Here is a 27,806-nt window from a genome sequence, read left to right on the forward strand (position 1 = left end):
GTTGACCTGCTTTTCGCACTGACTGCATACTGGCCAACCCTGTCCCACTACACAAGAATCCAGCTACCACAGCCTCAGAGGCCAACCCTTTTTTGCTTAGCTGACCAATCTGGGTTATTTTTAACTGGTGTAAACCCCCAGGGAATATCAAACTGAAGCTCTGATTTCACAGATCTGTTACCCTCCTCATTAGAGGACCACCGTGGCTGCCAAATGCTGGGGCTGATCAATTAGCAGTTATAGGATAACCCCCCATACCTGGATGTAAGGGGTACATATGAGGTCAGGGGTGTCATGCACCCCAAAAATCTGAGGGGGCATAAAGTACTTGAGGAAGGCTGGGGGGTGGTCCGGAAGTAGGATCATTTGGCATTTTTAAAACACCTTAAACAGCTTTTTCCTGCAATCTAGATCCATAATCATTATGCTTAATTCTCAGTGGACGAAAAAGTACCCAATTGTCATACTTGAGTAAAATTAAAGATACCTAAATACAAACAACTCAAGTAAAAGTGAAAGTCACCCAGTAAAATAATACTTAAGTAAAAGTCTAAAAGTAATTGGTTTTAAATATACTTGCGTATAAAAATAAAAATGCAATTGCTAAAATATACTTAAGTATCAAAAGTAAAAGTATAAATTGTTTAAAATTCCCTAGTTCATTTTTTTTTACGGATAGCCAGGGGCACACTCAAACACTCGGACATAATTTACAAACAAAGCATTTGTGTTTCGTGAGTCCACCCAAATCAGAAATAGTAGGGATAACGAGGGATGTTCTCTTGATTATTGATGATTTGTAATGAGTACTTTTGGGTGAGAAAATGAATGGAGTAAAAAGTAGAACATTTGCTTTAGGCATGTAGTGAAGTAAAAGTAGTCAAAAATATAAATAGTAAAGTACAGATACCCCAAAAATCTACTTAAGTACTTGACACTAGTGTTAATTCTATTTTTAAAAAAAGTGTATTTTTCAGTATAACTAAGCATACCTCTGGAGCGGTCTGTATCCTCCTGACTGGTGACTATTACCCTCTGCATCTCTGGGTAATAGACTGTCTTATTCAGTACATTTAGTTGTTGCTTGCTTTTCTAAGGTCTACCAACCTTGCCAGCTAAGATAGACAAGCAAGCTACTCTATTTTTATTTAACTAGGCAAATCAGTTAAGAACAAATTCTTATTTACGATGACAGCCTAACCCAGCCCAACCTGGGCCGATTGTGCGCCACCCTATGGGACTCCCAATCACGGCCAGATGTGATAGAGCCTAGAGTTGAACCAGGGTCTGTAGTGACACCTCTAGCACTGAGATGCAGTGCCTTGGACCGCTACGCCACTTGGGAGCCCTCTAACTTGATTGATAGCCTTAAATGGCTTCTTGGTAGCTAGTTATAAGGTTGGGAGACTGGGAACCTATACGGGCTAGCAAAAGCAAACTTCATAAAGTTGCTAGGTGGCTAGTAGTATTACAGAGAAACAACCCCCCCCCCCACCAAAAAAATACATTTAATTATTTAAAAAATAAAATAAATAATAGATATATATATATAATATATATATATATATATATATATATATATATATATATATATATATATATACACACAGTACCATTCAAAAGTTTGGAAACCCCTACTAATTCAAGGGTTTTTCTTGATTTTTTTTCTAGAATAGTAGTGAAGACATCAAAACTATAAAATAACACATATGGAATCATGTAGTAACCACAAAAGTGTTAACCTCTTTGGGCTAGGGGGCAGTATTCGGAAGTTTGGATGACTGACGTGCCCAAAGTAAACTGTCTGTTACTCAGGCCCAGAAGCTAAGATATGCATATACTTGGTAGCATTGCATAGAAAACACTCTGACGTTTCTAAAACTGTTAAAAATAATAATAATAATAATATATCCCATTTAGCAGACGCTTTTGTCCAAAGCGACTTACAAGTCGGCTGGGGCCACTACTTTTACATATGGGTGGCCCCAGCGGGAATCGAACCCACGACGCTTGGCGTTGCAAGCGCCATGCTCTACCGACTGAGCCACACAGGACCCAAAATAACGTCTGTAGTATAACAGAACTGATATGGAAGGCGTAAAACCCGAAGAGAATCCATCCAGATATTTTTTTTTAGGTCACAGGCTAGTTCAATGCTAGTCTATGGGATATTCAAATAAATTCCTCACAGATTGCAGTTCCTATGGCTTCCACTAGTTCTCAACAGTCTTTAGAAAGGGTTCCAGGCTTGTTTTTTGAAAAATTAGCAAGTATTTGTCGTTTTTCTAAGGTGTCCCTCACTCATTATTTATCTCCGGTATTGAACATACTACATTCCATCTTAAATTGTATCATTGATTAACATATTAGGGTACCTGAGGATTGATTAGAAACGTTGTTTGACCTGTTTGGACAAAGTTTACCAGTAACCTTTGGGATTCCTTTGTCTGCATGTTGAACAAGTGGAAAGGGTGGATTACTGAATCAAACGCGCCAACTAAACTGACTTTTTTGGGATATAAAAAAGGACTTTATCGAACAAAACAACCATTTGTTGTGTACCTGGAACCCTTGGGATTGCAAACAGAGGAAGATCTTCAAAGGTAAGTGATTTATTTTAACGCTATTTCTGATTTTTGTGACGCCTCTGCTGGTTCGAAAAATGTTTTTAATGCTGGTGTATGCAGGGCGCTGTCCTCAGATCATCGCATGGTATGCTTTTGCCGTAAAGCCTTTGACAATGCAGTTGGATTAACAAGAAGTTAAGCTTTTAAACAATGTTAGACACTTGTATTTTCATTCATGTTTAATATCACCATTTTTGTATGTTAAGTTTTGCACTCTGCAATTTCATGTTGTCGTAGTGGAACGCTAGTGGAACGCTAGCGGTACACCGATCCCAATTAAACAGATCTAAATATATGTATGTGGGAACTCCTTCAAGACTGTTGGAAAATCATTCCAGGTGAGGGAATGCCAAGAGTGTGTAAAGCTGTCATCAAGCAAAGGGTGCCAACTTTGAAGAATCTCAAATATATGTAGATCTGTTTAACACTTTTGAGGTTAATACATGATTCCATGTGTTATTTCATTGTGTTGATTTCTTCACTATTATTCTACAATGTAAAAATAAGGAAAAACCCTTGAATGATGAGGTGTCCAAACTTTTGACTGATACTGTATACAGTTGAAGTCGGAAATTTACATACACTTAGGTTGGAGTCATTGAAACTTGTTTTTCAACCACTCCACAAACTTCTTGTTAACAAACTATAGTTTGGCAAGTCGGTTAGGACATCTACTTTGTGCATAACACAAGTAATTTTTCCAACAATTGTTTACAGACAGATTATTTCACTTATATTTCATTGTATCACAATTCCAGTGGGTCAGTAGCTTACATACACTAAGTTGACTGTGCCTTTAAACAGCTTAGGAAATTCCAGAAAATTATGTCATGGCTATAGAAGCTTCTGATAGGCTAATTGATAGAATTTGAGTCAATTGGAGGTGTATCTGTGGATGTATTTCAAGGCCAATTCCAGTGGGTCAGTAGCTTACATACACTAAATTGACTGTGCCTTTAAACAGTTTAGGAAATTCCAGAAAATTATGTCATGGCTATAGAAGCTTCTGATAGGCTAATTGATAGAATTTGAGTCAATTGGAGGTGTATCTGTGGATGTATTTCAAGGCCTACCTTCAAACTCAGTGCCTTTTTGCTTGACATCATGGGAAAATCAAAAGAAATCAGCCAAGACCTAAGACTCAGACCTCAGACTAAATAACTTTTTGCCAGCTTTGAGGACAATACAGTGCCACTGACACGGCCTGCAACCAAAACATGCGGCCTCTCCTTCACTGCAGCCGAGGTGGGTAAAACATTTAAATGTGTTAACCCTCGCAAGGCTGCAGGCCCAGACGGCATACCCAGCCGCGCCCTCAGAGCATGCGCAGACCAGCTGGCTGGTGTGTTTACGGACATATTCAATCAATCCCTATCCCAGTCTGCTGTTCCCACATGCTTCAAGAGGGCCACCATTGTTCCTGTTCCCAAGAAAGCTAAGGTAACTGAGCTAAACGACTACCGCCCCGTAGCACTCACTTCCGTCATCATGAAGTGCTTTGAAAGACTCGTCAAGGACCATATCACCTCCACCCTACCTGACACTCTAGACCCACTCCAATTTGCTTACCACCCAAATAGGTCCACAGACGATGCAATCTCAACCACACTGCCCAAACCAATCTGGACAAGAGGAATACCTATGTGATAATGCTGTTCATCGACTACAGCTCGGCATTTAACAACATAGTACCCCCCAAGCTCGAGACCCTGGGTCTTGACCCCGCCCTGTGCAACTGGGTACTGGACTTCCTGACGGGCCGCCCCCAGGTGGTTAGGGTAGGCAACAACATCTCCACCCCGCTGATCCTCAACACTGGGGCCCCACAAGGGTGCGTTCTGAGCTCTCTCCTGCACTCCCTGTTCACCCACGACTGCGTGGCCACGCACGCCTCCAACTCAATCATCAAGTTTGCGGACGACACAACAGTGGTAGGCTTGATTATCAACAACGACGAGACGGCCTACAGGGAGGAGGTGAGGGCCCTCGGGGTGTGGTGTCAGGAAAATAACCTCACACTCAACGTCAACAAAACTAAGGAGATGATTGTGGACTTCAGGAAACAGCAGAAGGAGGCTGAAGAAATTTGGCTTGTCACCAAAAGCACTCACAAACTTCTACAGATGCACAATCGAGAGCATTCTGGCGGGCTGTATCACCGCCTGGTACGGCAACTGCTCCGCCCACAACCGTAAGGCTCTCCAGAGGGTAGTGAGGTCTGCACAACGCATCACCGGGGCAAACTACCTGCCTTCCAGGACACCTACACCACCCAATGTTACAGGAAGGCCATAAAGATCATCAAGGACAACAACCACCCGAGCCACTGCCTGTTCACCCCGCTATCATCCAGAAGGCGAGGTCAGTACAGGTGCATCAAAGCTGGGACCGAGAGACTGAAAAACAGCTTCTATCTCAAGGCCATCAGACTGTTAAACAGCCACCACTAACATTGAGTGGCTGCAGCCAACACACTGACTCAACTCCAGCCACTTTAATAATGGGAATTGATGGGAAATGATGTAAAATATATCACTAGCCACTTTAAACAATGCTACCTAATAGAATGTTTACATACCCTACATTATTCCTCTCATATGTATACGTATATACTGTACTCTATATCATCTACTGCATCTTTATGTAATACATGTATCACTAGCCACTTTAACTATGTCACGTTGTTTACATACTCATCTCATATGTATATACTGTACTCGATACCATCAACTGTATCTTACCTATGCTGCTCTGTACCATCACTCATTCATATATCTTTATGTACATATTCTTTATCCCCCTACACTTGTGTGTATAAGACAGTAGTTTTGGAATGGTTAGTTAGATTACTTGTTGGTTATTACTGCATTGTCGGAACTAGAAGCACAAGCATTTCGCTACACTCGCATTAACATCTGCTAACCATGTGTATGTGACAAATAAAATTTGATTTGAGGAAAAAAATTGGAGACCTCCACAAGTCTGGTTCATCCTTGGGAGCAATTTCAAAATGCCTGAAAGTACCATGTTCATCTGTACAAACAATAGTTCGCAAGTATAAACACCATGGGACCACGCAGCAGTCATACCGCTCAGGAAGTAGATGTGTTCTGTCTCCTAGACGTGAAGGTACTTTGGTGAGAAAAGTGCAAATCAATCCTAGAACAACAGCAAAGAACGTTGTGATGATGCTGGAGGAAACAGGTACAAAAGCATCTATATCCACAGTAAAACGAGTCCTATATCAACATAACCTGAAAGGCCGCTCAGCAAGGAAGAAGCCACTGCTCCAAAACCGGCATAAAAAAGCCAGACCATGGTTTGCAACTGCACATGGGACAAAGATCGTACTTTTTGGATAAATATCCTCTGGTCTGATGAAACAAAAAGAGAAATGTTTGGCCATAATGACCATCGTTATATTTGGAGGAACAAGGGGGAGGCTTGCAAGCCAAGAACACCATCCCCACCGTGAAGCACGGGGGTGGAAGCACGGGGGTGGAATCATGTTGTGGGGTGCTTTGCTGCAGGAGGGACTGGTGCACTTCACAAAATAGATGGCATCATGAGGCAGGAAAATTTGGTTGATATATTGAAGCAACATCTCAAGACATCAGTCAGGAAGTTAAAGCTTGGTCGCAATTGGGTCTTCCAAATGGACAATGACCCCAAGCATACTTCCAAAGTTGTGGCAAAATGGCCTAAGGACAACAAAGGCAAGGTATTGGAGTGGCCATCACAAAGCCCTGACCTCAATCCCATAGAACATTTGTGGGTATAACTGAAAAAGCGTGTGCGAGCAAGGAGGCCTACAAACCTGACTAAGTTACACCAGGTCTGTCAAGAGGAATGGGCCAAAATTCACTCAACTTATTGTGGGAAGCTTGTGGAAGGCTCCCCGAAACGTTTGACCCAAGTTAAACAATTGAAATGCAATGCTACCAAATACCAATTGAGTGTATGTAAACTTCTGATCCACTGGGAATGTGCTGAAAGAAATTAAAGCTGAAATAAATAATTCTCTCTATTATTATTCTGACATTACACATTCTTAAAATAAAAAGTGGTGATCTTAACTGACCTAAAACGGAGTTTTACTTGGATTAAATGTCAGGAATTGTGAAACATTTAATCTGAGTTTATTTGGTTGTGAATGTAAACTTCCGACTTCAACTATATTTATTATTTTTTAAACAGGCCAAATCTGAGAAGGCATGAGCCCCTTTGCCCCATATGGGCATGACACCTCTGGATGAGGTTGCAGGTTTTCGAGGACACCCTACAAGGGTTATCAACTCTTCAACCCCCAGGATAAGATGGGCATCAGGGCCACGTTCAGTAGCCGAAAATTGCAGATTGAAATGCCACAAAAAGAGCCATTGAGATTCCTCATTCTACATGTCTTAGGCATGTTTGTTCTAAATAGTATATTTCTATTTGAATGTTTAAAATGGTGCCTACTGCTGAACGTGGTGTACCAGGTGTACCTCTATTACACATTATAAACTGGGTGGTTCGAGCCTCGAGTGCTGATTGGCTCACGGCCGTGGTATTTCAGACCGTATTCCATGGGTATGACAAAACATTTATTTTTACTGCTCTAATTACGTTAGTAACTAGTTTATAACAGCAATAAGGTACCTCTGGGGTTTATGATATATGGCCAATATACCACGGTTAAGGGCTGTGTCCAGATACTCCGCGTCGCGCATAAGAACAGCCCTTAGCCGTGGTATATTGGGCATATACCACACCTCATCGGGCCTTATTACTTAATTATACAACATTTATTTCAACCATTTCTCCTTTCACCCCTGCAATGCTGTACAATAATGTAAATGTGCTACTTGCAAGTGCAAACTTGCTATTTGCTCATTGAAACATTTTCACTAACAGAAGGCTAAGTGTTTTAGACATACTATGTAATGGACATTCAGTTTATCTTGCAAATAAATATATTTATCTGATCAACACTGTGGAATTGGAGTTTACACAAATTGAAATCATAGACTAAAATCTGTTTTTCCACAAGTCAACACCAGAGGGAGCTGATCAGCTACAAAAATACTCCACTACTACACAATCAAGATATACTGAACAAAAATATAAACGCAACATGTAAAGTGTTGGTCCCATGTTTAATTTAAAATATTTCATAAATGTTCCATATGCACAAAAAGCTTATTTTTCTTAAATTTTGCGCACAAATGTTTTCATCCCTGTTAGTGAGCATTTTTCCTTTGCCAAGATAATCCATCCACTTGACAGGTGTGGAATATCAAGAAGCTGTTTAAACAGCGTGATCATTACACAGGTGCACCTTGTGCTGGGGCCAATAAAAGGCCACTTTTTGTCACACAACACTACAGATGTCTCATGTCTTGAGGGAGCATGCAATTGGCATGCTGACTGCAGTAATGTCCACCTGAGCTGTTGCCAGACAATTGAATATAAATCTATCTACCATAAGCCGCCTCCAACATTGTTTTAGAGAATTTGGCAGTATGTCCAACTGGCCTCACAACCGCAGACGTCGTGTATGGCATCGTATGGACGAGCGGTTTGCTGATGTCAATGTTGTGAAGAGTGCCCCATGGTGTTGATGGGGTTATGGTATGAGCAGGAATAAACTATGAACAATAAACACAATTCTATTTTATCAATGGCAATTTGAATGCATAGAGATAGCGTTATGAGATCCTGAGGACCAACGTCGTGCCATCACCTCATGTTTCAGCATGATGCACAACCTCATGTCACAAGGATCTGCACAAAATTCCTGGAAGCCGAAAATGTCTCACTTCTTCCATGGCCGACATCCATACCAGAAATGTCACCCATTGAGCATGTTTGGGATGCACTGGATCGACGTGTACGGCAGGGTGTTCCAGTTCCCGCCAATATCCATCAACTTCGCACAGCCATTGAAGAGTGGGACAATATTCAACAATCAACAGCCTGAGCAACTCTATGTGAAAGAGATGTGTCGCTGCATGAGTCGAATGAATGGTGGTCACACCAGATACTGACTGGTTCTCATCCACACCCCTATCTTTTTTTTAAGGTATCTGTGACCAACAGATGCATATCTGTCGTCCCAGTCATGTGAAATCCATCCAATAGGGCCTAATGCATTTATTTCAATTGACTGATAAATTGTAACTCAGTAAAATCTTTGAAATTGTTGCCTGTTGCATTTATAGTTTTGTTCAGTGTATATATTTTTATTGTTTGCAGTGAAGCATTTTACATTTGTTGAATTTACGATGTAAATAGCAAAACCATGTACAGAAATAACTAATTTCAAAGCCATTCATTACCTTCAAACTAATAAAAAAAAAATCTTCATTCAAATTGTTTGTGTAGTTGTGTATTAGTACTTAAGTAAAAATACTTTAAAGTACTACATAAGTATCTGTACTAATATATATATATATATGTATTTATTTCTGACAACTTTTACTACATTCTTAAATAAAATAATGTACTTTTTACTCCATACAGTCTCCATGACACCCAAAAGTACTCATTACATTTTGAATGCATAGCAAGCAGGACAGGAACATTGTGAAATTCAAACTTACCAAGAGAACATCCCTGGTCTTCCCTTCTGCCTCTGATCTGATGGACTCACTAAACAGACATGCATTGTTTGTAAATTATGTCTTGAGTGTTGGAGTGTGCCCCTGGCTACTCGTAAAAAAAAACTAAAAAAACAATTACATTTACTTAAGTATATTTAAAACCAAATATTTTTAGACTTTTACGCTTGTAGTATTTTACTGGGTGAATTTCACTTCAGTCCTTTTCTATTAAGGTATCTTTACTTTTACTCAAGTATGACAATCGGGTACTTATTCCACCACTATTTATGTATGTGTGTGTGTGTAGGTTGTTCTGTGTTATGGGTCGTGACTGTGAAATCAGATCATGATAGCGAGCCATCACAACTCTACCCTAGCCGTCCGATTGATCAAATAGGAAACTTTCATTTTGCAGTTCAGTAAGAACATCAACTGACTCTTAGAAAACTTTAGATCAGACAAATCCATCCTTAATCTCCAGCCTAAACAGTTTATCACCAACCATACAATTCCACACAATCTAGAGGAGATTACTTGAACTGAGTGTCCTACAGTTTGTTTCCACAACAAAGAGAAATCAATACACTACTGTTGGTTGTTTAAAAAATGAAAAGTTGACGAAGTCAGCCAAGCTTCAGACCTCTTCTTCAGTAGTATGGCCTCCTCGGGTTGTTCTGAGAAGAGAGACAGGCGTATTACTCCAAACTCTTGCCGATGCAAGGTCATCTAAACAGAACAGCTTACATGTTATGTAGTAGTTATAGTTACCAGTGGGTTAGGCCTGAAGCGGTAGGCCAGCATCATCCTCTTTCTGAAAGCATCATACTCATCGTCCTGTCCTGAGAGCACAGAGGGCCGGTCCACGCCAAACCCTGCCCCGTCAACAGCCGTGGTTCCCCTGGAACAAACACACCACATCAGCTGGCTAGGTGTATGTCTCTGTGTGTGTGTGTGTGTGTGTGTGTAAGCTGTGTAGAAGACCTTGTATCAGACAATAGTGTGTGTACTCATGTGAAGTGTTTGTGTCCATATCTGAGTACAAATGTGTATACTATGTGTCTGTGAGTATTTGACAGCCCCCAACCTGTGGACCGGAGTCTTGATGCCCTGTCCCCCAGAGCCAAGCCCATCGCCCTCCTTCCAGCCCATCTTCATGAGCATCTGGAAACCAAGGTTCTCCACCGTCAGCTTAAACTCCTTATACTCCGAGTAGTCTGGGTTACGGCCCTCCTGCAGAACACAAGGCAAGAACATGAGAATAGAATGTGTTTCACAGGTAATTAATTTTGGGCAGAGGCTAGACAACAAAGGGGTCAAGGACCAAGTGGTGGAGAGAACAAATAGGGAGTGGACCGACCTTGAGTGCCTTGAAGGTCTCCATAAACTTCTCCAGCTCCTCCGGAGGTAGGAAGTCACCAATGAAGTGCTTCCCCTTTCCCATGTCAGTCAGCGACTCTGCCCACTCTGGAGGACGACACAAGCAGCCATTTACATAAACACCAAATCACTTCAGGGCCGTGGCCAGCAGGACACAATGTATTGGAACTTTCAGATTAAACGTGGCCCAGGTTATTATGACAGAGTTCATCTCAGAGTAGATTAATGAATTATAGTTGTAACAAACTGATCTTTTGAAGAATGAAATCTCACATTCAAATGGACTTGAAGTTGAAAAATGTTGACAATTCCCTTCATATTCATCATCTCCAGCACCATCCCAACATTAACATATGTGATAATTGTGCATTTCTATGTTTTGTAGCAAAACAGATAGAGGAATAAGTGTTTCCAATGTCATCATTGGTGTGCATCGTGTCATTTTAACCAATTATGAGGAGGCATTGCCTACTAATAGGTTGATGTCATTGTAAACACTTATCTTTTTAACTACAGAACATTAAAATGCACAATGTTGGGGTGGTGCTGGAGATGATGAATATGAAGGTGGATTTTATTTTTAAAAATCCCTTTGATCCCTTTCACTTGAACAGAAGCAAACCGTTCCACATTGCAGCTGACTTGAAAGGCGAGTTGAGACTGACTGAACTACAAATCACCTTGCATCATAAATAACTACTCAATATGATTTGTAGATCAGTCAGTCAGTCATAATTTACCCATGATACATCACAGTTCTGAAAATCTTGAACACTGTCTTCATGAATCTTACCACGTGTTTTCTCCATCTCCATGTGCCGGAGGCGGTGCTCCCAGGTGCCAGCCTGCTGGTCCACCTCCTCGTCACTGTCGTACTCGTGGGAGTGGTCTTGCACCGCCTTCTCCCACATCACCTGCATCTCCGCCATCGCACGCTTATGCTTCATGATCATGTCAAACATCTCCTGCATCTGCGGTGGGAACACAGACACACCACACACACGCATGTGCAGGCCGGACACACACCTCAGGCAAGGTTTCAGGGACAGATTGCAAGGTGGTTGAGAACGGACGCAACCGAGCCCATCTGATTTTGTTAAAGGTTTGAAGTATGCTATGCACCGCCATACCAAACCAAGGATTAACACCGCCCAGTCCCCGACAATTCCAACTGGGAAAGTACAAGACTTGTTTATCTCCCTCACCAACTTCAAACATCTGCTATCTGAGCAGCTAACCGATCGCTGCAGCTGTACATAGTCTATCGGTAAATAGCCCACCCAATTTTACCTACCTCATCCCCATACTGTTTTTATTTATTTACTTTTCTGCTCTTTTGCACACCAATATCTCTACCTGTACATGACCATCTGATCATTTATCACTCCAGTGTTAATCTGCAAAATTGTTTTTATTTGCCTACCTCCTCGTGCCTTTTGCACACAATGTATATAGACTCTCTTTTTTTCTACTGTGTTGACTTGTTTATTGTTTACTCCATGTGTAACTCTGTGTTGTCTGTTCACACTGCTATGCTTTATCTTGGCCAGGTCGCAGTTGCAAATGAGAACTTGTTCTCAACTAGCCTACCTGGTTAAATAAAGGTGAAAAAAAAAAAAGTGCTGCCATAGTCTATTGTGCTGTCTGTCTGTCTGTCAGTCATGTAGTACCTCCTGTTGCTCTTTGAGCTGTTTCTTCTGGTCATCTGAGAGCTCAGTCACTCCCACCAGGCCCATAGGCTTTCCCTTCTTATAGCCCAGATCCCTCAGTTCATTAACTGAAACACACACACCACAAACACAGGACATACCTTACAAACACTGTTTTTAGTCTTATACTATAACATCTGTCTCTGTGTGTGTTATACAAGAGAGGCTGAACATACACTGAGTGGACAAATTAAAAAAAAAAAAAAAAAATCAGGAACACCTGCTCTTTTTATGAGAGACTGACCAGGTGAATCCAGGTGAAAAGCTATGATTCCTTATTGATGTCACTTGTTCAATCCACTTCAAATCAGTGTAGACGAAGGGGAGAAGACGGGAGGAGACAGGTTAAAGATGAAGGGGAGGAGACAGGTTAAAGATGAAGGGGAGGAGACAGGTTAAAGATGAAGGGGAGGAGACAGGTTAAAGATGAAGGGGAGGAGACAGGTTAAAGATGAAGGGGAGGAGACAGGTTAAAGATGAAGGGGAGGAGACAGGTTAAAGATGAAGGGGAGGAGACAGGTTAAAGATGAAGGGGAGGAGACAGGTTAAAGATGAAGGGGAGGAGACAGGTTAAAGATGAATGGGAGGAGACAGGTTAAAGATGAAGGGGAGGAGACAGGTTAAAGATGAAGGGGAGGAGACAGGTTAAAGATGAAGGGGAAAAGACAGGTTAAAGATGAAGGGGAGGAGACAGGTTAAAGATGAAGGGGAGGAGACAGGTTAAAGATGAAGGGGAGGAGACAGGTTAAAGATGAAGGGGAGGAGACAGGTTAAAGATGAAGGGGAGGAGACAGGTTAAAGATGAAGGGGAGGAGACAGGTTAAAGATGAAGGGGAGGAGACAGGTTAAAGATGAAGGGGAGGAGACAGGTTAAAGATGAAGGGGAGGAGACAGGTTAAAGATGAAGGGGAGGAGACAGGTTAAAGCTGAAGGGGAGGAGACAGGTTAAAGATGAAGGGGAGGAGACAGGTTAAAGATGAAGGGGAGGAGACAGGTTAAAGATGAAGGGGAGGAGACAGGTGAAATTATGATGTTTAAGCTTTGAGACATGGCTTGTGTATGTGTGCCATTCAGAGGGTGGATGGGCAGGACAAAAGATTTCAGTGCCTTTGAACAGGGTATGGTAGTAGGTGCCAGGCGCACTGGTTTGAGGGTGTCAATAACTGCAAGGCTGCTGGGTTTTTCACATGCAACAGTTTCCCGTTTGTATCAAGAATGGTCCACAACCCAAAGGACATCCAGCCAACTGACACAACTGTGGGAAGCATTGGAGTCAACATGGGTCAGCATCCCTGTGGAACGCTTGACACCTTGTAGAGTCCATGCCCCAACAAATTGAGGCTGTTCTGTGGGCAAAGGGAGGTGTAACTCAATATTTGGATTGTGTTCCTAATGTTTTGTACACTCCGTGTATGTGTGTTTAATTACCAGAGAGACACGGGCTGGGCTCTGGCTCCTCCTCCTTGGGGATGATGATGGGTTGCAGTGACAGATCCACCTTGTCGTCCTCCGACCCCCAGCGGCTCTTCCTCTTCCTCTTCACCACGGGCGGACCTGACACTTCCTGTTTTATCCCCAGACCTGGCTCCAGCTTTACTTGACCCACCAGGTAGGGGTAGTGAGGGGGCGGAGGAGGGGGAGGATATGTCACGGGAGGGGCGGCCGGTCTCTTGAGCTCCACCCCAGGCTCCTGCTTAATCATTGGATGGGGGCTCTGGGCATTTTTGGCCTGGCGGTACTCCTCCACCTTCTCCTTGTAGAAACGGTGGGCGGGGCTTTGGAGGTCATATAGAAAACTGAGAAAAGGAAGAAGAAATATGCTGTCTTTTGTGGTACTTTATCCAATTTACATGTTAGCATTACTTACTTTATTTTATTCAAAGCTTATGACAAATCAATGTCTTTTTAAGCAACAATACAATACAATTGGATGAATACATTAAACGCTCTCGTTACAATATCTGAGACTGTCACTAACCTGAAGGTGGGGTTTTCCTGGTTGTGCTGGGCGGCGATGGCTTCCACCTCGGGGCCACCATCGGCCACAAACATGGCCAGCTTCTCAGCCACCCTCTGTGTCTCCTCGTCCACTGGGGGGGAGACTTTAAGCAGCCTATCAGTACTGGGGCTCAACTCACACTACTACCGTACCGTACTCAACTGGCCCTCACACACCTGCCTACAGCCAGTAGGGGATAAGAAGAGGGGGAAAGGAGGAGGAGCAGGGGGACACGGTGGTGATTGGGGAAGTGGATTGTATGGATTTGATAATGGAATACAGACCTAATCTTAAAATTGGTGAACAAATAACACCATGAAACGTTGTGGGTAATCATAATGTGTTGTGAATGACTTGTATCATGGTTAAAGTATTCAGTAAATCATTGTGTATCTTCGATCCTCATCGTTTTTTGTTTTAATGGTTACTTTCAACATCAACTAAAACTCTCCAAGGAGGGCAATTATATTTATCTCACATATGACTCATTCACATGTATAAATATAGATTACAGATTAAAAGAACACCATCAGTCTTTGAGAGAGTGAGGAACTGTGTGTGGTAGAGAGAGAGAGACAGATAGAGTGAGAGAGAAACTGATGTAGGTAATCTTACCATGAGAACGTGATGGCGTCTCATGTTTTGAGTGATCCTTTCGGAGTTCAGCAACTCTCTTTCGGTAATAAAGATAATCCCGGCTGTTATTATCATACAAGAATCTGTAAGGTGGAGGGAAAAGATCTTTATATCAGGACTAAAAGAGGCACAATTACATACACTATATACTAGCTATAGATTTAACATGCTGTTAGTAGTTACATCCATACAGACTTACGAGAAAACAGGGTTGTCCTTGTAGTCCTCTTTGGCCTTCCTCTCTAGCTCAGGCCCTCCCTCAGCCACAAAGGCCGCCATCTTGTCCAGAATAAGTCGTGTGTCTGGGTCTTCTGGGGGAAAGACTTTAAGAGGACTATGAGTACATTACCTTTACTCTACTGTAGAAGGCTATGAGAATTCAGGCAAAGCATTAGTCTCAGGAAGCAGCTACTCTGCAACTGAAATACACAGTCAATGACATGGGTGAAATGACAACACGTAGAATAGGACAGAATTTGACTTGCACCCAGGCTCCTGGCAGTTCTTTGATATTTAAAAACACAGATCATGAATTACCTTTGATTTCTAGGAAGCTTGAGTCATCAACTTCCTCATCATCATCATCATCTTCATCTGGGAAGCTGAATATGCTAGGTCTTTGGGGGCGAAGTGGGTTCTTCTTGGACTGGGAGTAGTTCTTAAACTGGTTCAGCATGCTGCTGATCCCTAGACCGGGGCGCTTGCCGATGAGAATGCTCTTCATCTGGGGCTGAGACACTCCTGACGACGGACTGGGGGTGGATGATGACGGGGCTTTGGTGTCACTACTGGAGCCTGTAGAAGGTACACAACTGGGTTAATCTCACATTCATTGTTTAATGAATCCAAAAGAAAAAAGTAATTCATAAATTATTGTGTTATTACCATTTTATTTAATCATTTCTGTACCATTAAAGTAAAGTTCTATTGAAACCAATTAAAGAGCTCGCTATCTCACCAGAGTCAGAGCTGGGTTTGTCCTTCTGAAGCTTCATAAACTGCTGCAAGAAGCTTCCATCGTTCACATACTTGTTGTTGTTCGAAGAGTGTCCCTGTAAACTGTGTAAACTGTGGGGATAAGAAGTCAAAAATCAATGGCTACAGTCAAGTTGGCCAGAATCAAGTACTTCCAGCAGGGATTGAGCAGAGTTTTGATGAGAGGTATTTGTAGTGTTTCAGAAGACTAGAATATACTGTACCTTGGTGGCAATGGCTTGTTGGGAGTCTGAAGGCTCTTTTTCTTGGCCTGCTCTGCCATCTTAGCCTCGATCTCCCGCTTCTTCTGGGCGATCAGCTCCTCCTGACGGAGAATGTTTACACTCGTCCTGTTCTTCTGGGCTGGCCGGAACTTGTTGTTCCAGCCTCCTCTCCCTGCAGTGGGAATAAAACAAACAGTGGAAGAGTTGGGTGCAGTTGTTATTGGTGTCCTACTACCAATAATGTTAGTCACAAGAGGTGATCTCGTTTGTAATTGCTCTAGCTATCTTCGTGAGTATTTTAGTAAAAGTCGTACGTGACTAGCTATCTATATCTTATGAAGAGTGAACTACCCTGAATGTTAGGAATGTGTAGACATGTCAGGGACTATATCTTGCTGCATTGAGGATGTCTCCATTCCCTTTGATTATCTTTGTTGCCACAGACTTGAAAAGCAGCCAGAAGGCCAGGGTTGGTAAAACATGTTTTTCCTCTAAAACTAGCTAGTTTAGCTCGCTACAAGGTGGCATCAAGACGTTAGCAATAAATAGCTAAAATACCAAACTACTAAACTAATTATGTAATGAATTTGACATTATGTGGTTGATTCTGATTGTGGCTACCGATTTTTTTGATGAATTTTGATTTATCAACTACAAATCCTGTTGATGGGCGGTGGTAACTAACGTTAGCTAGCTAAGTAGCTAACGCGTTAGTTATGTAGTTAGCTAGCGCAAAGAACCACATTTAATGAGGTAAGAGTTTATTGTTAAGCATTTTAAAATAGTTACTATATTAAGGTATGCCATTTAAATTATTTCGAGTGTTCACCTGTATCTCCGGACTCCATAGTTGCAGCTAACCAGATCTGTATTCCCTGATACGAGCTATCTGTTGCTAAGCTAGGTAGCGCTTCGCTAGTTTCCGCTTCCTGTTCGTCTCGCAAATCGATTAATTGTGTCGTTTGTCGCTACCCGTACACGTTCCCTCTCGGTTGTCTGGTAGAGAATCCGAAGATGGCTGAAGCTCCCCCACGGTCCTGCCGGTTTTTCTGTCACCGATGTTCAGCAGAGATCAACCCTCGTCTCCCGGTAAGCATTCCAGAGAGGTTTTTTTTGTTCACGAAAGGAAACCATGGCCAGTTAAGTGGGGTTTGTATTATTTTATCCACGATTTCCTATGGCTGAAGCGTGACAGCTAGCTAACGTTAGCTTGTAGCTAGTGGAACGTTCACGTTGCCAATCATTTGACAGCAATAGTTTCGTTTGCATTCTAGCCAGCTACCAAAATGGCTTGTAGTTTGCCTGTTAGGATGATTCGAGATCATGCCTCTGTGACTTGTTGAATTAGCTAAGGAGTTACCCATGTTTTACAGTGATAGTGTGTATGTCTCTTTTTATGATATGAGACCTGTTCATGATAATGACAGCTTGCCGGCCCCTAGCACCTCCAAAGGTAGATAGCTACCTAACTTTAAAGCGGAAATCAGCAGTTGAAACGATAACAAAGCGACTGTCCACCACTGTTTCATGTCTGGAGAAATGTAGCCACTCTCAAATTCAAAGCTATAGATGCAAGAAATTACCATCCATGATATCAAACGTATAGTTTAACCATGCTTTTAGAATAAATAGTATTTGTTTACATTTACTTTGTTTACAAACTGGATTAAATAAGTTTATTTTGGGCTCTGATGGGGTAGGACAGTTGAATTTATTATAAGTTATATTCTTCGAGAATCAATGGGTACATATTAATTTATACATCCACAAATGGATGTAGCAACTGCTGATTACCCCTTTTAAGCTATGATCTCACAAAGTGTGACTTTCAAAAAACACAATCATTAGGCTATGTACACCACCAACTCATTTCCATAGCTGCAACAACCTGTTTTAACATGCCTGTTGTTGTATGGTCATTCATAGGAAGCTTCTTGAATTGTACAGTGCAGTAGCTTTCAGATATCTACCTGCATGGAGAGCCTTTGCAAAGAGCTAATGGTACTCAACGATCTCTCAATAGCAATGGATAGCAATCACCTTGCATCATAAATAACTACTCAATATGATTTGTAGATCAGTCAGTCAGTCATAATTTACCCATGATACATCACAGTTCTGAAAATCTTGAACACTGTCTTCATGAATCTTACCACGTGTTTTCTCCATCTCCATGTGCCGGAGGCGGTGCTCCCAGGTGCCAGCCTGCTGGTCCACCTCCTCGTCACTGTCGTACTCGTGGGAGTGGTCTTGCACCGCCTTCTCCTGCATCTCCGCCATCGCACGCTTATGCTTCATGATCATGTCAAACATCTCCTGCATCTGCGGTGGGAACACAGACACACCACACACACGCATGTGCAGGCCGGACACACACCTCAGGCAAGGTTTCAGGGACAGATTGCAAGGTGGTTGAGAACGGACGCAACCGAGCCCATCTGATTTTGTTAAAGGTTTGAAGTATGCTATGCACCGCCATACCAAACCAAGGATTAACACCGCCCAGTCCCCGACAATTCCAACTGGGAAAGTACAAGACTTGTTTATCTCCCTCACCAACTTCAAACATCTATCTGAGCAGCTAACCGATCGCTGCAGCTGTACATAGTCTATCGGTAAATAGCCCACCCAATTTTACCTACCTCATCCCCATACTGTTTTTATTTATTTACTTTTCTGCTCTTTTGCACACCAATATCTCTACCTGTACATGACCATCTGATCATTTATCACTCCAGTGTTAATCTGCAAAATTGTTTTTATTTGCCTACCTCCTAGTGCCTTTTGCACACAATGTATATAGACTCTCTTTTTTTCTACTGTGTTGACTTGTTTATTGTTTACTCCATGTGTAACTCTGTTGTCTGTTCACACTGCTATGCTTTATCTTGGCCAGGTCGCAGTTGTAAATGAGAACTTGTTCTCAACTAGCCTACCTGGTTAAATAAAGGTGAAAAAAAAAAAAGTGCTGCCATAGTCTATTGTACTGTCTGTCTGTCTGTCAGTCATGTAGTACCTCCTGTTGCTCTTTGAGCTGTTTCTTCTGGTCATCTGAGAGCTCAGTCACTCCCACCAGGCCCATAGGCTTTCCCTTCTTATAGCCCAGATCCCTCAGTTCATTAACTGAAACACACACACCACAAACACAGGACATACCTTACAAACACTGTTTTTAGTCTTATACTATAACATCTGTCTCTGTGTGTGTTATACAAGAGAGGCTGAACATACACTGAGTGGACAAATTAAAAAAATATAAAAAATCAGGAACACCTGCTCTTTTTATGAGAGACTGACCAGGTGAATCCAGGTGAAAAGCTAAAGATGATTCCTTATTGAAAGATGTCACTTGTTCAATCCACTTCAAATCAGTGTAGACAAGAAGGGGAGAAGACGGGAGGAGACAGGTTAAAGATGAAGGGGAGGAGACAGGTTAAAGATGAAGGGGAGGAGACAGGTTAAAGATGAAGGGGAGGAGACAGGTTAAAGACGAAGGGGAGGAGACAGGTTAAAGATGAAGGGGAGGAGACAGGTTAAAGATGAAGGGGAGGAGACAGGTTAAAGATGAAGGGGAGGAGACAGGTTAAAGATGAAGGGGAGGAGACAGGTGAAATTATGACGTTTAAGCTTTGAGACATGGCTTGTGTATGTGTGCCATTCAGAGGGTGGATGGGCAGGACAAAAGATTTCAGTGCCGCTGCTGGGTTTTTCACGTGCAAGTTTCCCGTTTGTATCAAGAATGGTCCACAACCCAAAGGACATCCAGCCAACTGACACAACTGTGGGAAGCATTGGAGTCAACATGGGTCAGCATCCCTGTGGAACGCTTGACACCTTGTAGAGTCCATGCCCCAACAAATTGAGGCTGTTCTGTGGGCAAAGGGAGGTGTAACTCAATATTTGGATTGTGTTCCTAATGTTTTGTACACTCCGTGTATGTGTGTTTAATTACCAGAGGGACACGGGCTGGGCTCTGGCTCCTCCTCCTTGGGGATGATGATGGGTTGCAGTGACAGATCCACCTTGTCGTCCTCCGACCCCCAGCGGCTCTTCCTCTTCACCACGGGCGGACCTGACACTTCCTGTTTTATCCCCAGACCCGGCTCCAGCTTTACTTGACCCACCAGGTAGGGGTAGTGAGGGGGCGGAGGAGGGGGAGGATAGGTCAGGGGAGGGGCGGCCGGTCTCTTGAGCTCCACCCCAGGCTCCTGCTTAATCATTGGATGGGGGCTCTGGGCATTTTTGGCCTGGCGGTACTCCTCCACCTTCTTGTAGAAACGGTGGGCGGGGCTTTGGAGGTCATATAGAAAACTGAGAAAAGGAAGAAGAAATATGCTGTCTTTTGTGGTACTTTATCCAATTTACATGTTAGCATTACTTACTTTGATTTGTCATAAGCTTTGAATAAAATAATGTCTTTTTAAGCAACAATACAATACAATTGGATGAATACATTAAACGCTCTCGTTACAATATCTGAGACTGTCACTAACCTGAAGGTGGGGTTTTCCTGGTTGTGCTGGGCGGCGATGGCTTCCACCTCGGGGCCACCATCGGCCACAAACATGGCCAGCTTCTCAGCCACCCTCTGTGTCTCCTCGTCCACTGGGGGGGAGACTTTAAGCAGCCTATCAGTACTGGGGCTCAACTCACACTACTACCGTACCGTACTCAACTGGCCCTCACACACCTGCCTACAGCCAGTAGGGGATAAGAAGAGGGGGAAAGGAGGAGGAGCAGGGGGACACGGTGGTGATTGGGGAAGTGGATTGTATGGATTTGATAATGGAATACAGACCTAATCTTAAAATTGGTGAACAAATAACACCATGAAACGTTGTGGGTAATCATAATGTGTTGTGAATGACTTGTATCATGGTTAAAGTATTCAGTAAATCATTGTGTATCTTCGATCCTCATCGTTTTTTGTTTTAATGGTTACTTTCAACATCAACTAAAACTCTCCAAGGAGGGCAATTATATTTATCTCACATATGACTCATTCACATGTATAAATATAGATTACAGATTAAAAGAACACCATCAGTCTTTGAGAGAGTGAGGAACTGTGTGTGGTAGAGAGAGAGAGAGACAGAGTGAGAGAGAAACTGATGTAGGTAATCTTACCATGAGAACGTGATGGCGTCTCATGTTTTGAGTGATCCTTTCGGAGTTCAGCAACTCTCTTTCGGTAATAAAGATAATCCCGGCTGTTATTATCATACAAGAATCTGTAAGGTGGAGGGAAAAGATTTTTATATCAGGACTAAAAGAGGCACAATTACATACACTATATACTAGCTATAGATTTAACATGCTGTTAGTAGTTACATCCATACAGACTTACGAGAAAACAGGGTTGTCCTTGTAGTCCTCTTTGGCCTTCCTCTCTAGCTCAGGCCCTCCCTCAGCCACAAAGGCCGCCATCTTGTCCAGAATAAGTCGTGTGTCTGGGTCTTCTGGGGGAAAGACTTTAAGAGGACTATGAGTACATTACCTTTACTCTACTGTAGAAGGCTATGAGAATTCAGGCAAAGCATTAGTCTCAGGAAGCAGCTACTCTGCAACTGAAATACACAGTCAATGACATGGGTGAAATGACAACACGTAGAATAGGACAGAATTTGACTTGCACCCAGGCTCCTGGCAGTTCTTTGATATTTAAAAACACAGATCATGAATTACCTTTGATTTCTAGGAAGCTTGAGTCATCAACTTCCTCATCATCATCATCATCTTCATCTGGGAAGCTGAATATGCTAGGTCTTTGGGGGCGAAGTGGGTTCTTCTTGGACTGGGAGTAGTTCTTAAACTGGTTCAGCATGCTGCTGATCCCTAGACCGGGGCGCTTGCCGATGAGAATGCTCTTCATCTGGGGCTGAGACACTCCTGACGACGGACTGGGGGTGGATGATGACGGGGCTTTGGTGTCACTACTGGAGCCTGTAGAAGGTACACAACTGGGTTAATCTCACATTCATTGTTTAATGAATCCAAAAGAAAAAAGTAATTCATAAATTATTGTGTTATTACCATTTTATTTAATCATTTCTGTACCATTAAAGTAAAGTTCTATTGAAACCAATTAAAGAGCTCGCTATCTCACCAGAGTCAGAGCTGGGTTTGTCCTTCTGAAGCTTCATAAACTGCTGCAAGAAGCTTCCATCGTTCACATACTTGTTGTTGTTCGAAGAGTGTCCCTGTAAACTGTGTAAACTGTGGGGATAAGAAGTCAAAAATCAATGGCTACAGTCAAGTTGGCCAGAATCAAGTACTTCCAGCAGGGATTGAGCAGAGTTTTGATGAGAGGTATTTGTAGTGTTTCAGAAGACTAGAATATACTGTACCTTGGTGGCAATGGCTTGTTGGGAGTCTGAAGGCTCTTTTTCTTGGCCTGCTCTGCCATCTTAGCCTCGATCTCCCGCTTCTTCTGGGCGATCAGCTCCTCCTGACGGAGAATGTTCACACTCGTCCTGTTCTTCTGGGCTGGCCGGAACTTGTTGTTCCAGCCTCCTCTCCCTGCAGTGGGAATAAAACAAACAGTGGAAGAGTTGGGTGCAGTTGTTATTGGTGTCCTACTACCAATAATGTTAAGTCACAAGAGGTGATCTCGTTTGTAATTGCTCTAGCTATCTTCGTGAGTATTTTAGTAAAAGTCGTACGTGACTAGCTATCTATATCTTATGAAGAGTGAACTACCCTGAATGTTAGGAATGTGTAGACATGTCAGGGACTATATCTTGCTGCATTGAGGATGTCTCCATTCCCTTTGATTATCTTTGTTGCCACAGACTTGAGAAGCAGCCAGAAGGCCAGGGTTGGTAAAACATGTTTTTCCTCTAAAACTAGCTAGTTTAGCTCGCTACAAGGTGGCATCAAGACGTTAGCAATAAATAGCTAAAATACCAAACTACTAAACTAATTATGTAATGAATTTGACATTATGTGGTTGATTCTGATTGTGGCTACCGATTTTTTTGATGAATTTTGATGTATCAACTACAAATCCTGTTGATGGGCGGTGGTAACTAACGTTAGCTAGCTAAGTAGCTAACGCGTTAGTTATGTAGTTAGCTAGCGCAAAGAACCACATTTAATGAGGTAAGAGTTTATTGTTAAGCATTTTAAAATAGTTACTATATTAAGGTATGCCATTTAAATTATTTCGAGTGTTCACCTGTATCTCCGGACTCCATAGTTGCAGCTAACCAGATCTGTATTCCCTGATACGAGCTATCTGTTGCTAAGCTAGGTAGCGCTTCGCTAGTTTCCGCTTCCTGTTCGTCTCGCAAATCGATTAATTGTGTCGTTTGTCGCTACCCGTACACGTTCCCTCTCGGTTGTCTGGTAGAGAATCAGAAGATGGCTGAAGCTCCCCCACGGTCCTGCCGGTTTTTCTGTCACCGATGTTCAGCAGAGATCAACCCTCGTCTCCCGGTAAGCATTCCAGAGAGGTTTTTTTTGTTCACGAAAGGAAACCATGGCCAGTTAAGTGGGGTTTGTATTATTTTATCCACGATTTCCTATGGCTGAAGCATGACAGCTAGCTAACGTTAGCTTGTAGCTAGTGGAACGTTCACGTTGCCAATCATTTGACAGCTATAGTTTCGTTTGCATTCTAGCCAGCTACCAAAATGGCTTGTAGTTTGCCTGTTAGGATGATTCGAGATCATGCCTCTGTGACTTGTTGAATTAGCTAAGGAGTTACCCATGTTTTACAGTGATAGTGTGTATGTCTCTTTTTATGATATGAGACCTGTTCATGATAATGACAGCTTGCCGGCCCCTAGCACCTCCAAAGGTAGATAGCTACCTAACTTTAAAGCGGAAATCAGCAGTTGAAACGATAACAAAGCGACTGTCCACCACTGTTTCATGTCTGGAGAAATGTAGCCACTCTCAAATTCAAAGCTATAGATGCAAGAAATTACCATCCATGATATCAAAAGTATAGTTTAACCATGCTTTTAGAATAAATAGTATTTGTTTACATTTACTTTGTTTACAAACTGCATTAAATAAGTTTATTGAGGGCTCTGATGGGGTAGGACAGTTGAATTTATTATAAGTTATATTCTTCGAGAATCAATGGGTACATATTAATTTATACATCCACAAATGGATGTAGCAACTGCTGATTACCCCTTTTAAGCTATGATCTCACAAAGTGTGACTTTCAAAAAACACAATCATTAGGCTATGTACACCACCAACTCATTTCCATAGCTGCAACAACCTGTTTTAACATGCCTGTTGTTGTATGGTCATTCATAGGAAGCTTCTTGAATTGTACAGTGCAGTAGCTTTCAGATATCTACCTGCATGGAGAGCCTTTGCAAAGAGCTAATGGTACTCAACGATCTCTCAATAGCAATGGATTGAATGGATCATCAGCTATTGTTAAAATGATCAACTCTGGGAATGGAGCAACAGCGGATCGATAGCTAACTTGTTGATTTTGAATTCAAGCCACAACTGGTTGAAGCTATCTAACAGTCTTAATTCCCAGGTACATACATAGCCTACATAGGCATGGTTGTTGTTTTGTTTTGCTTCAGATCAAATGAAAACATTCAAGTTTATGAGATTGACAGATGACAATTATGATTATGTTATAAATTAGATGTATCTCTGCTTTCCTACAGGAGTACACATGTCCGCGGTGTGAATCTGGCTTCATTGAAGAGCTATCAGTGGAGAGAAGGTAGCCTACAGTATCATCTGCCTGTCTATCAGAGTTTAAAGCCCTTTCAGCAGTACTTCTCCATTGACAATGCTATATGTGTCTGGGAAACAGGCTGTCGGTGTTTAGGCTCATTTCCATCACATTGGTTCATAGTTGAAGATAAGATGAGAACCTGATGTTTTTTTTGTGTTTTATTTATTTCCAGCACTGAAAATGGGTCCACATCCACTGCCTCCACCAGCGATCAGAACCGTCCGACTTTTGAGGTTAGTGACACAGAACTCCTTTGTTCCTCAACTCAACAGTTGGTCCTCATGAACTCATGCACCTTGGTTGGACTGCAAGTTAGTGACAGTATATGTTTCACTCTTTGTCCTTCCTAAGAGTATGGACCACCAGCACATGTTTACATTTCCGCCCGGATACGGCCAGTTCGCTCTGGGGATTTTTGACGAGAATTTTGACCTCCGAGCGGGGCTGCCAGCAGAAGACAACCGCGAGACGGAGAACCGACGGGAACGGGAGATGGCGTCACGGCAACGGTACAGCGCTCGGCAACCACAGGGACGACACATGCCACGGAGACCGGGACAGAGACACGAAGGAGTGCCCACATTAGAGGGGTAAGGAACACTTTCCAGCTCGCTTGCCCAATGAAACATTGTTTGCCCAATGAAACATTGTTTGCCCAATGAAACATTGTTTGCCCTGTAGGAAAGAGATGAAAAAGGAATTATGAAAGGAATTCATACACTACTTGTGTAGTGACATGACTCAGTTTTCTTCAGGAATAATTCAGGAAGTCAAATCAAATGTTATTTGTCACATGCGCCGATTACAACAGGTGTAGACCTTACAGTGAAATGCTTAAGTGACTGAGATATTTCTCATTGTCCCTCTGCAGAATCATCCAGCAGCTAGTGAATGGAATCATAGCACCCACAGCCATGCCGAACATTGCAATGGGACCATGGTATGTGCACAGTGTTATTATATAATTACCAGGAAAATTGTGTCTGTAAATGTACTAGTTACTGTGTGTTTCTAGTCATTTCTTGGAATTCTCTTGATAGGGGCATGCTACACTCAAATCCAATGGACTACGCTTGGGGTGCCAATGGACTTGATTCTATCATTACCCAGGTACACCCAAATCCTCTAACACTTCACAAGGGATTCAATGTCAAATTCTGGTGACACATTTGCACAATCTAATGAAACAACATTTCTCCTCTGTAGTTATTAAATCAGTTTGAGAACACTGGTCCTCCTCCTGCTGACAGAGAGAGGATAAAGAACCTGCCCAGCATCCAGATCACAGAGGAACATGTGGGTGAGTCAACAACAACAACAACTTTTCAGTCCCTCCAGGATTCTGGGATCACATTTTTTTGGGTGCAAAAGCAACAATTCCCTGCATATTATACAAGGGCTTGCAAATTTAACCAATCACTGCACCATTTCCACATAAAGTCAAATAATATCATATTATCGCATTACAGAAAGAGGGCTCGCAATTTCAACCAATCACTGCACATCTACTGTATAATATGCTTCAATCAAGCCACACGTCAAACTGTTCTCCATGTCAGCGCATTGTCACGACAAATTGGACAAAATCAATGCATTTTGCCATGCAAAATGGCAGAATTGCCACAGCAAAATCAAGTGGAATTTTGAAGGGACTGATCAATCAACCACAAAATATTGTATTTTATTGCAGGTTCCAGTTTAGAATGTTCTGTGTGCAAGGAAGACTACAGTGTAGGGGAGACTGTGAGGCAACTTCCGTGCAATCACCTGTTTCACAATGACTGCATAGTACCATGGCTGGAACAGGTATGTGCGTTTTCACCTTCGTTTAATTCCTTTTAAATGCAGTGGTTTGCATGTTAATGTGTTCTCATTGTCTAAGCTGTAAGCTGAACCTCATTTCTGTGACCCTCTCTCCCTCCCTCAGCACGACACATGTCCAGTGTGCAGAAAGAGCCTCAGTGGACAGAACACAGCCACGGACCCCCCGGGACTTTCAGGAATTAACTTCTCCCCTTCCTCCTCTTCCTCATCTTCTTCCAGCTCCCCCAGTAACGAGAACGCTGCCAACAACTCCTAGATCTCCATCACCATCATACCTCGATCACACCACCTGCACACAAGCAACACCTCACCCCCACCCCAGGCAGACTTTCACCCCCACTCTACCACTGGCTCAGGAGAGTCTGGAGGGCCGTCCCTCTCAGTGCTCTCTTTAAGGCCCACTGGGAGAAGCTGCTGGGGAGATGACTCTACTCTGGAGGTGAAACGATAAACTCAATATGGACGATGAGACGTTATTTTTATTTTATTTTATCCCCTTTCTATTGTGAACTTTGAACACACGATCATTCCTTCCCGTGTGTGAGGACTGGAGTGGTGCCGTCACCAGTATTGTTGCGATGCTTCTGTAAAAGGAGTGAAGATGAAACTGGAGAAGGATCCGAACAGGTTGTGGTGTGGATACTATTATACATTTGAACCGCAGTGGACTGCGACTTGACTGAGACATTGTCATGTCTTTTTGCCATAAGATGGGGACACACATTTTATATTTAAAGAGAAAGTGTTAATTTTTTTTTTTTTTTTTTACTCAACTGTGGTGGTACAGACTTCCATGCCGAAGGAGAGAGATATGTGTACATAGAGGTATTCATATTTAAGAACATTAACAAGCAGGTCAGTCACTGTACAGCCAACTGAAGAATACAGAGAGAACTGAGAGAGAACTGAGTGTATGCATCTGATTTTAGAATTATTTATTTGCACTTTTCTGTTGCACTACATTCTGTTTGGTTTCAGGATTGGGAATTTTGGGAAACTACAACTGAACAAAAATGTTATTGCATCTCTGAACTTTTCCTCATTAATTTTAATGCTCATATTGTGATTCTCACATTAAAGTCTCAATTTATCAGCATTTTTCCAAAATGTTTGTATTCTCTAATTTCTTGTA

General features: G+C 42.4%; 2 protein-coding genes and 1 long non-coding RNA gene across 5 annotated transcripts; 2 read left to right on the plus strand and 1 right to left on the minus strand.

The window, feature by feature from the left end:
* Positions 1–8,981: 8,981 nt before the first annotated feature.
* LOC135510504 (SURP and G-patch domain-containing protein 1-like) lies at positions 8,982–23,465 on the minus strand. 2 transcript variants are annotated; one of them, XM_064931502.1, is made up of 23 exons: positions 23,309–23,465; positions 22,479–22,650; positions 22,238–22,347; positions 21,817–22,074; positions 21,479–21,602; positions 21,259–21,362; positions 20,625–20,748; positions 20,084–20,442; positions 19,148–19,254; positions 18,285–18,453; positions 16,132–16,303; positions 15,891–16,000; positions 15,470–15,727; positions 15,132–15,255; positions 14,912–15,015; positions 14,276–14,399; positions 13,726–14,093; positions 12,259–12,365; positions 11,382–11,559; positions 10,569–10,675; positions 10,296–10,441; positions 9,980–10,109; positions 8,982–9,885 (listed from the first exon to the last, which is right to left on the minus strand). In XM_064931502.1, exons 1-23 carry the CDS (start codon positions 23,325–23,327, stop codon positions 9,859–9,861), a joined length of 3,501 nt encoding a protein of 1,166 aa, XP_064787574.1. In that variant the 5' UTR covers positions 23,328–23,465; the 3' UTR covers positions 8,982–9,858. The 2 variants fall into 2 exon arrangements, with proteins under 2 accessions (XP_064787574.1, XP_064787582.1); XM_064931510.1 differs by lacking the exons at positions 22,238–22,347; positions 22,479–22,650; positions 23,309–23,465 and having other exon boundaries at positions 21,479–21,613; positions 21,817–21,901.
* Positions 16,317–20,167, plus strand: LOC135510529 (uncharacterized). Its single transcript, XR_010451131.1, has 3 exons — positions 16,317–17,220; positions 18,316–18,746; positions 20,087–20,167. It is a non-coding gene; the product is annotated as an uncharacterized LOC135510529 (long non-coding RNA).
* Positions 22,647–27,770, plus strand: LOC135510517 (E3 ubiquitin-protein ligase RNF126-like). 2 transcript variants are annotated; one of them, XM_064931521.1, is made up of 10 exons: positions 22,647–22,948; positions 23,483–23,568; positions 24,777–24,835; positions 25,023–25,083; positions 25,202–25,440; positions 25,722–25,790; positions 25,891–25,960; positions 26,057–26,150; positions 26,541–26,656; positions 26,778–27,770. In XM_064931521.1, the coding sequence occupies exons 1-10, from the start codon at positions 22,855–22,857 to the stop codon at positions 26,928–26,930; spliced, it is 1,041 nt and encodes a 346-aa protein (XP_064787593.1). In that variant the 5' UTR covers positions 22,647–22,854; the 3' UTR covers positions 26,931–27,770. The 2 variants fall into 2 exon arrangements, with proteins under 2 accessions (XP_064787593.1, XP_064787601.1); XM_064931529.1 differs by having other exon boundaries at positions 26,894–27,770.
* Positions 27,771–27,806: the final 36 nt, after the last annotated feature.

The sequence above is a fragment of the Oncorhynchus masou genome, chromosome 3 (assembly GCF_036934945.1).
Source record: "Oncorhynchus masou masou isolate Uvic2021 chromosome 3, UVic_Omas_1.1, whole genome shotgun sequence".
Classification (NCBI taxonomy): Eukaryota; Metazoa; Chordata; class Actinopteri; order Salmoniformes; family Salmonidae; genus Oncorhynchus; species Oncorhynchus masou.

What these genes read in the sequence shown, in the direction of transcription:
- LOC135510517 (XM_064931521.1), top strand. Translation starts at nt 22,855, where the DNA reads ATGTCAGGGACTATATCTTGCTGCATTGAGGATGTCTCCATTCCCTTT. An exon ending in AGAACCGTCCGACTTTTGAG is followed by an intron (nt 25,084 to 25,201) that starts GTTAGTGACACA and finishes GTCCTTCCTAAG; the next exon opens with AGTATGGACCACCAGCACAT. An exon ending in AACATTGCAATGGGACCATG is followed by an intron (nt 25,791 to 25,890) that starts GTATGTGCACAG and finishes TTCTCTTGATAG; the next exon opens with GGGCATGCTACACTCAAATC.
- LOC135510504 (XM_064931502.1), bottom strand. An exon ending in GGAGATGGAGAAAACACGTG is followed by an intron (nt 10,676 to 11,381) that starts GTAAGATTCATG and finishes GTCGTCCTCCAG; the next exon opens with AGTGGGCAGAGTCGCTGACT. An exon ending in GCTTCAGGCCTAACCCACTG is followed by an intron (nt 9,886 to 9,979) that starts GTAACTATAACT and finishes CTCTCTTCTCAG; the next exon opens with AACAACCCGAGGAGGCCATA.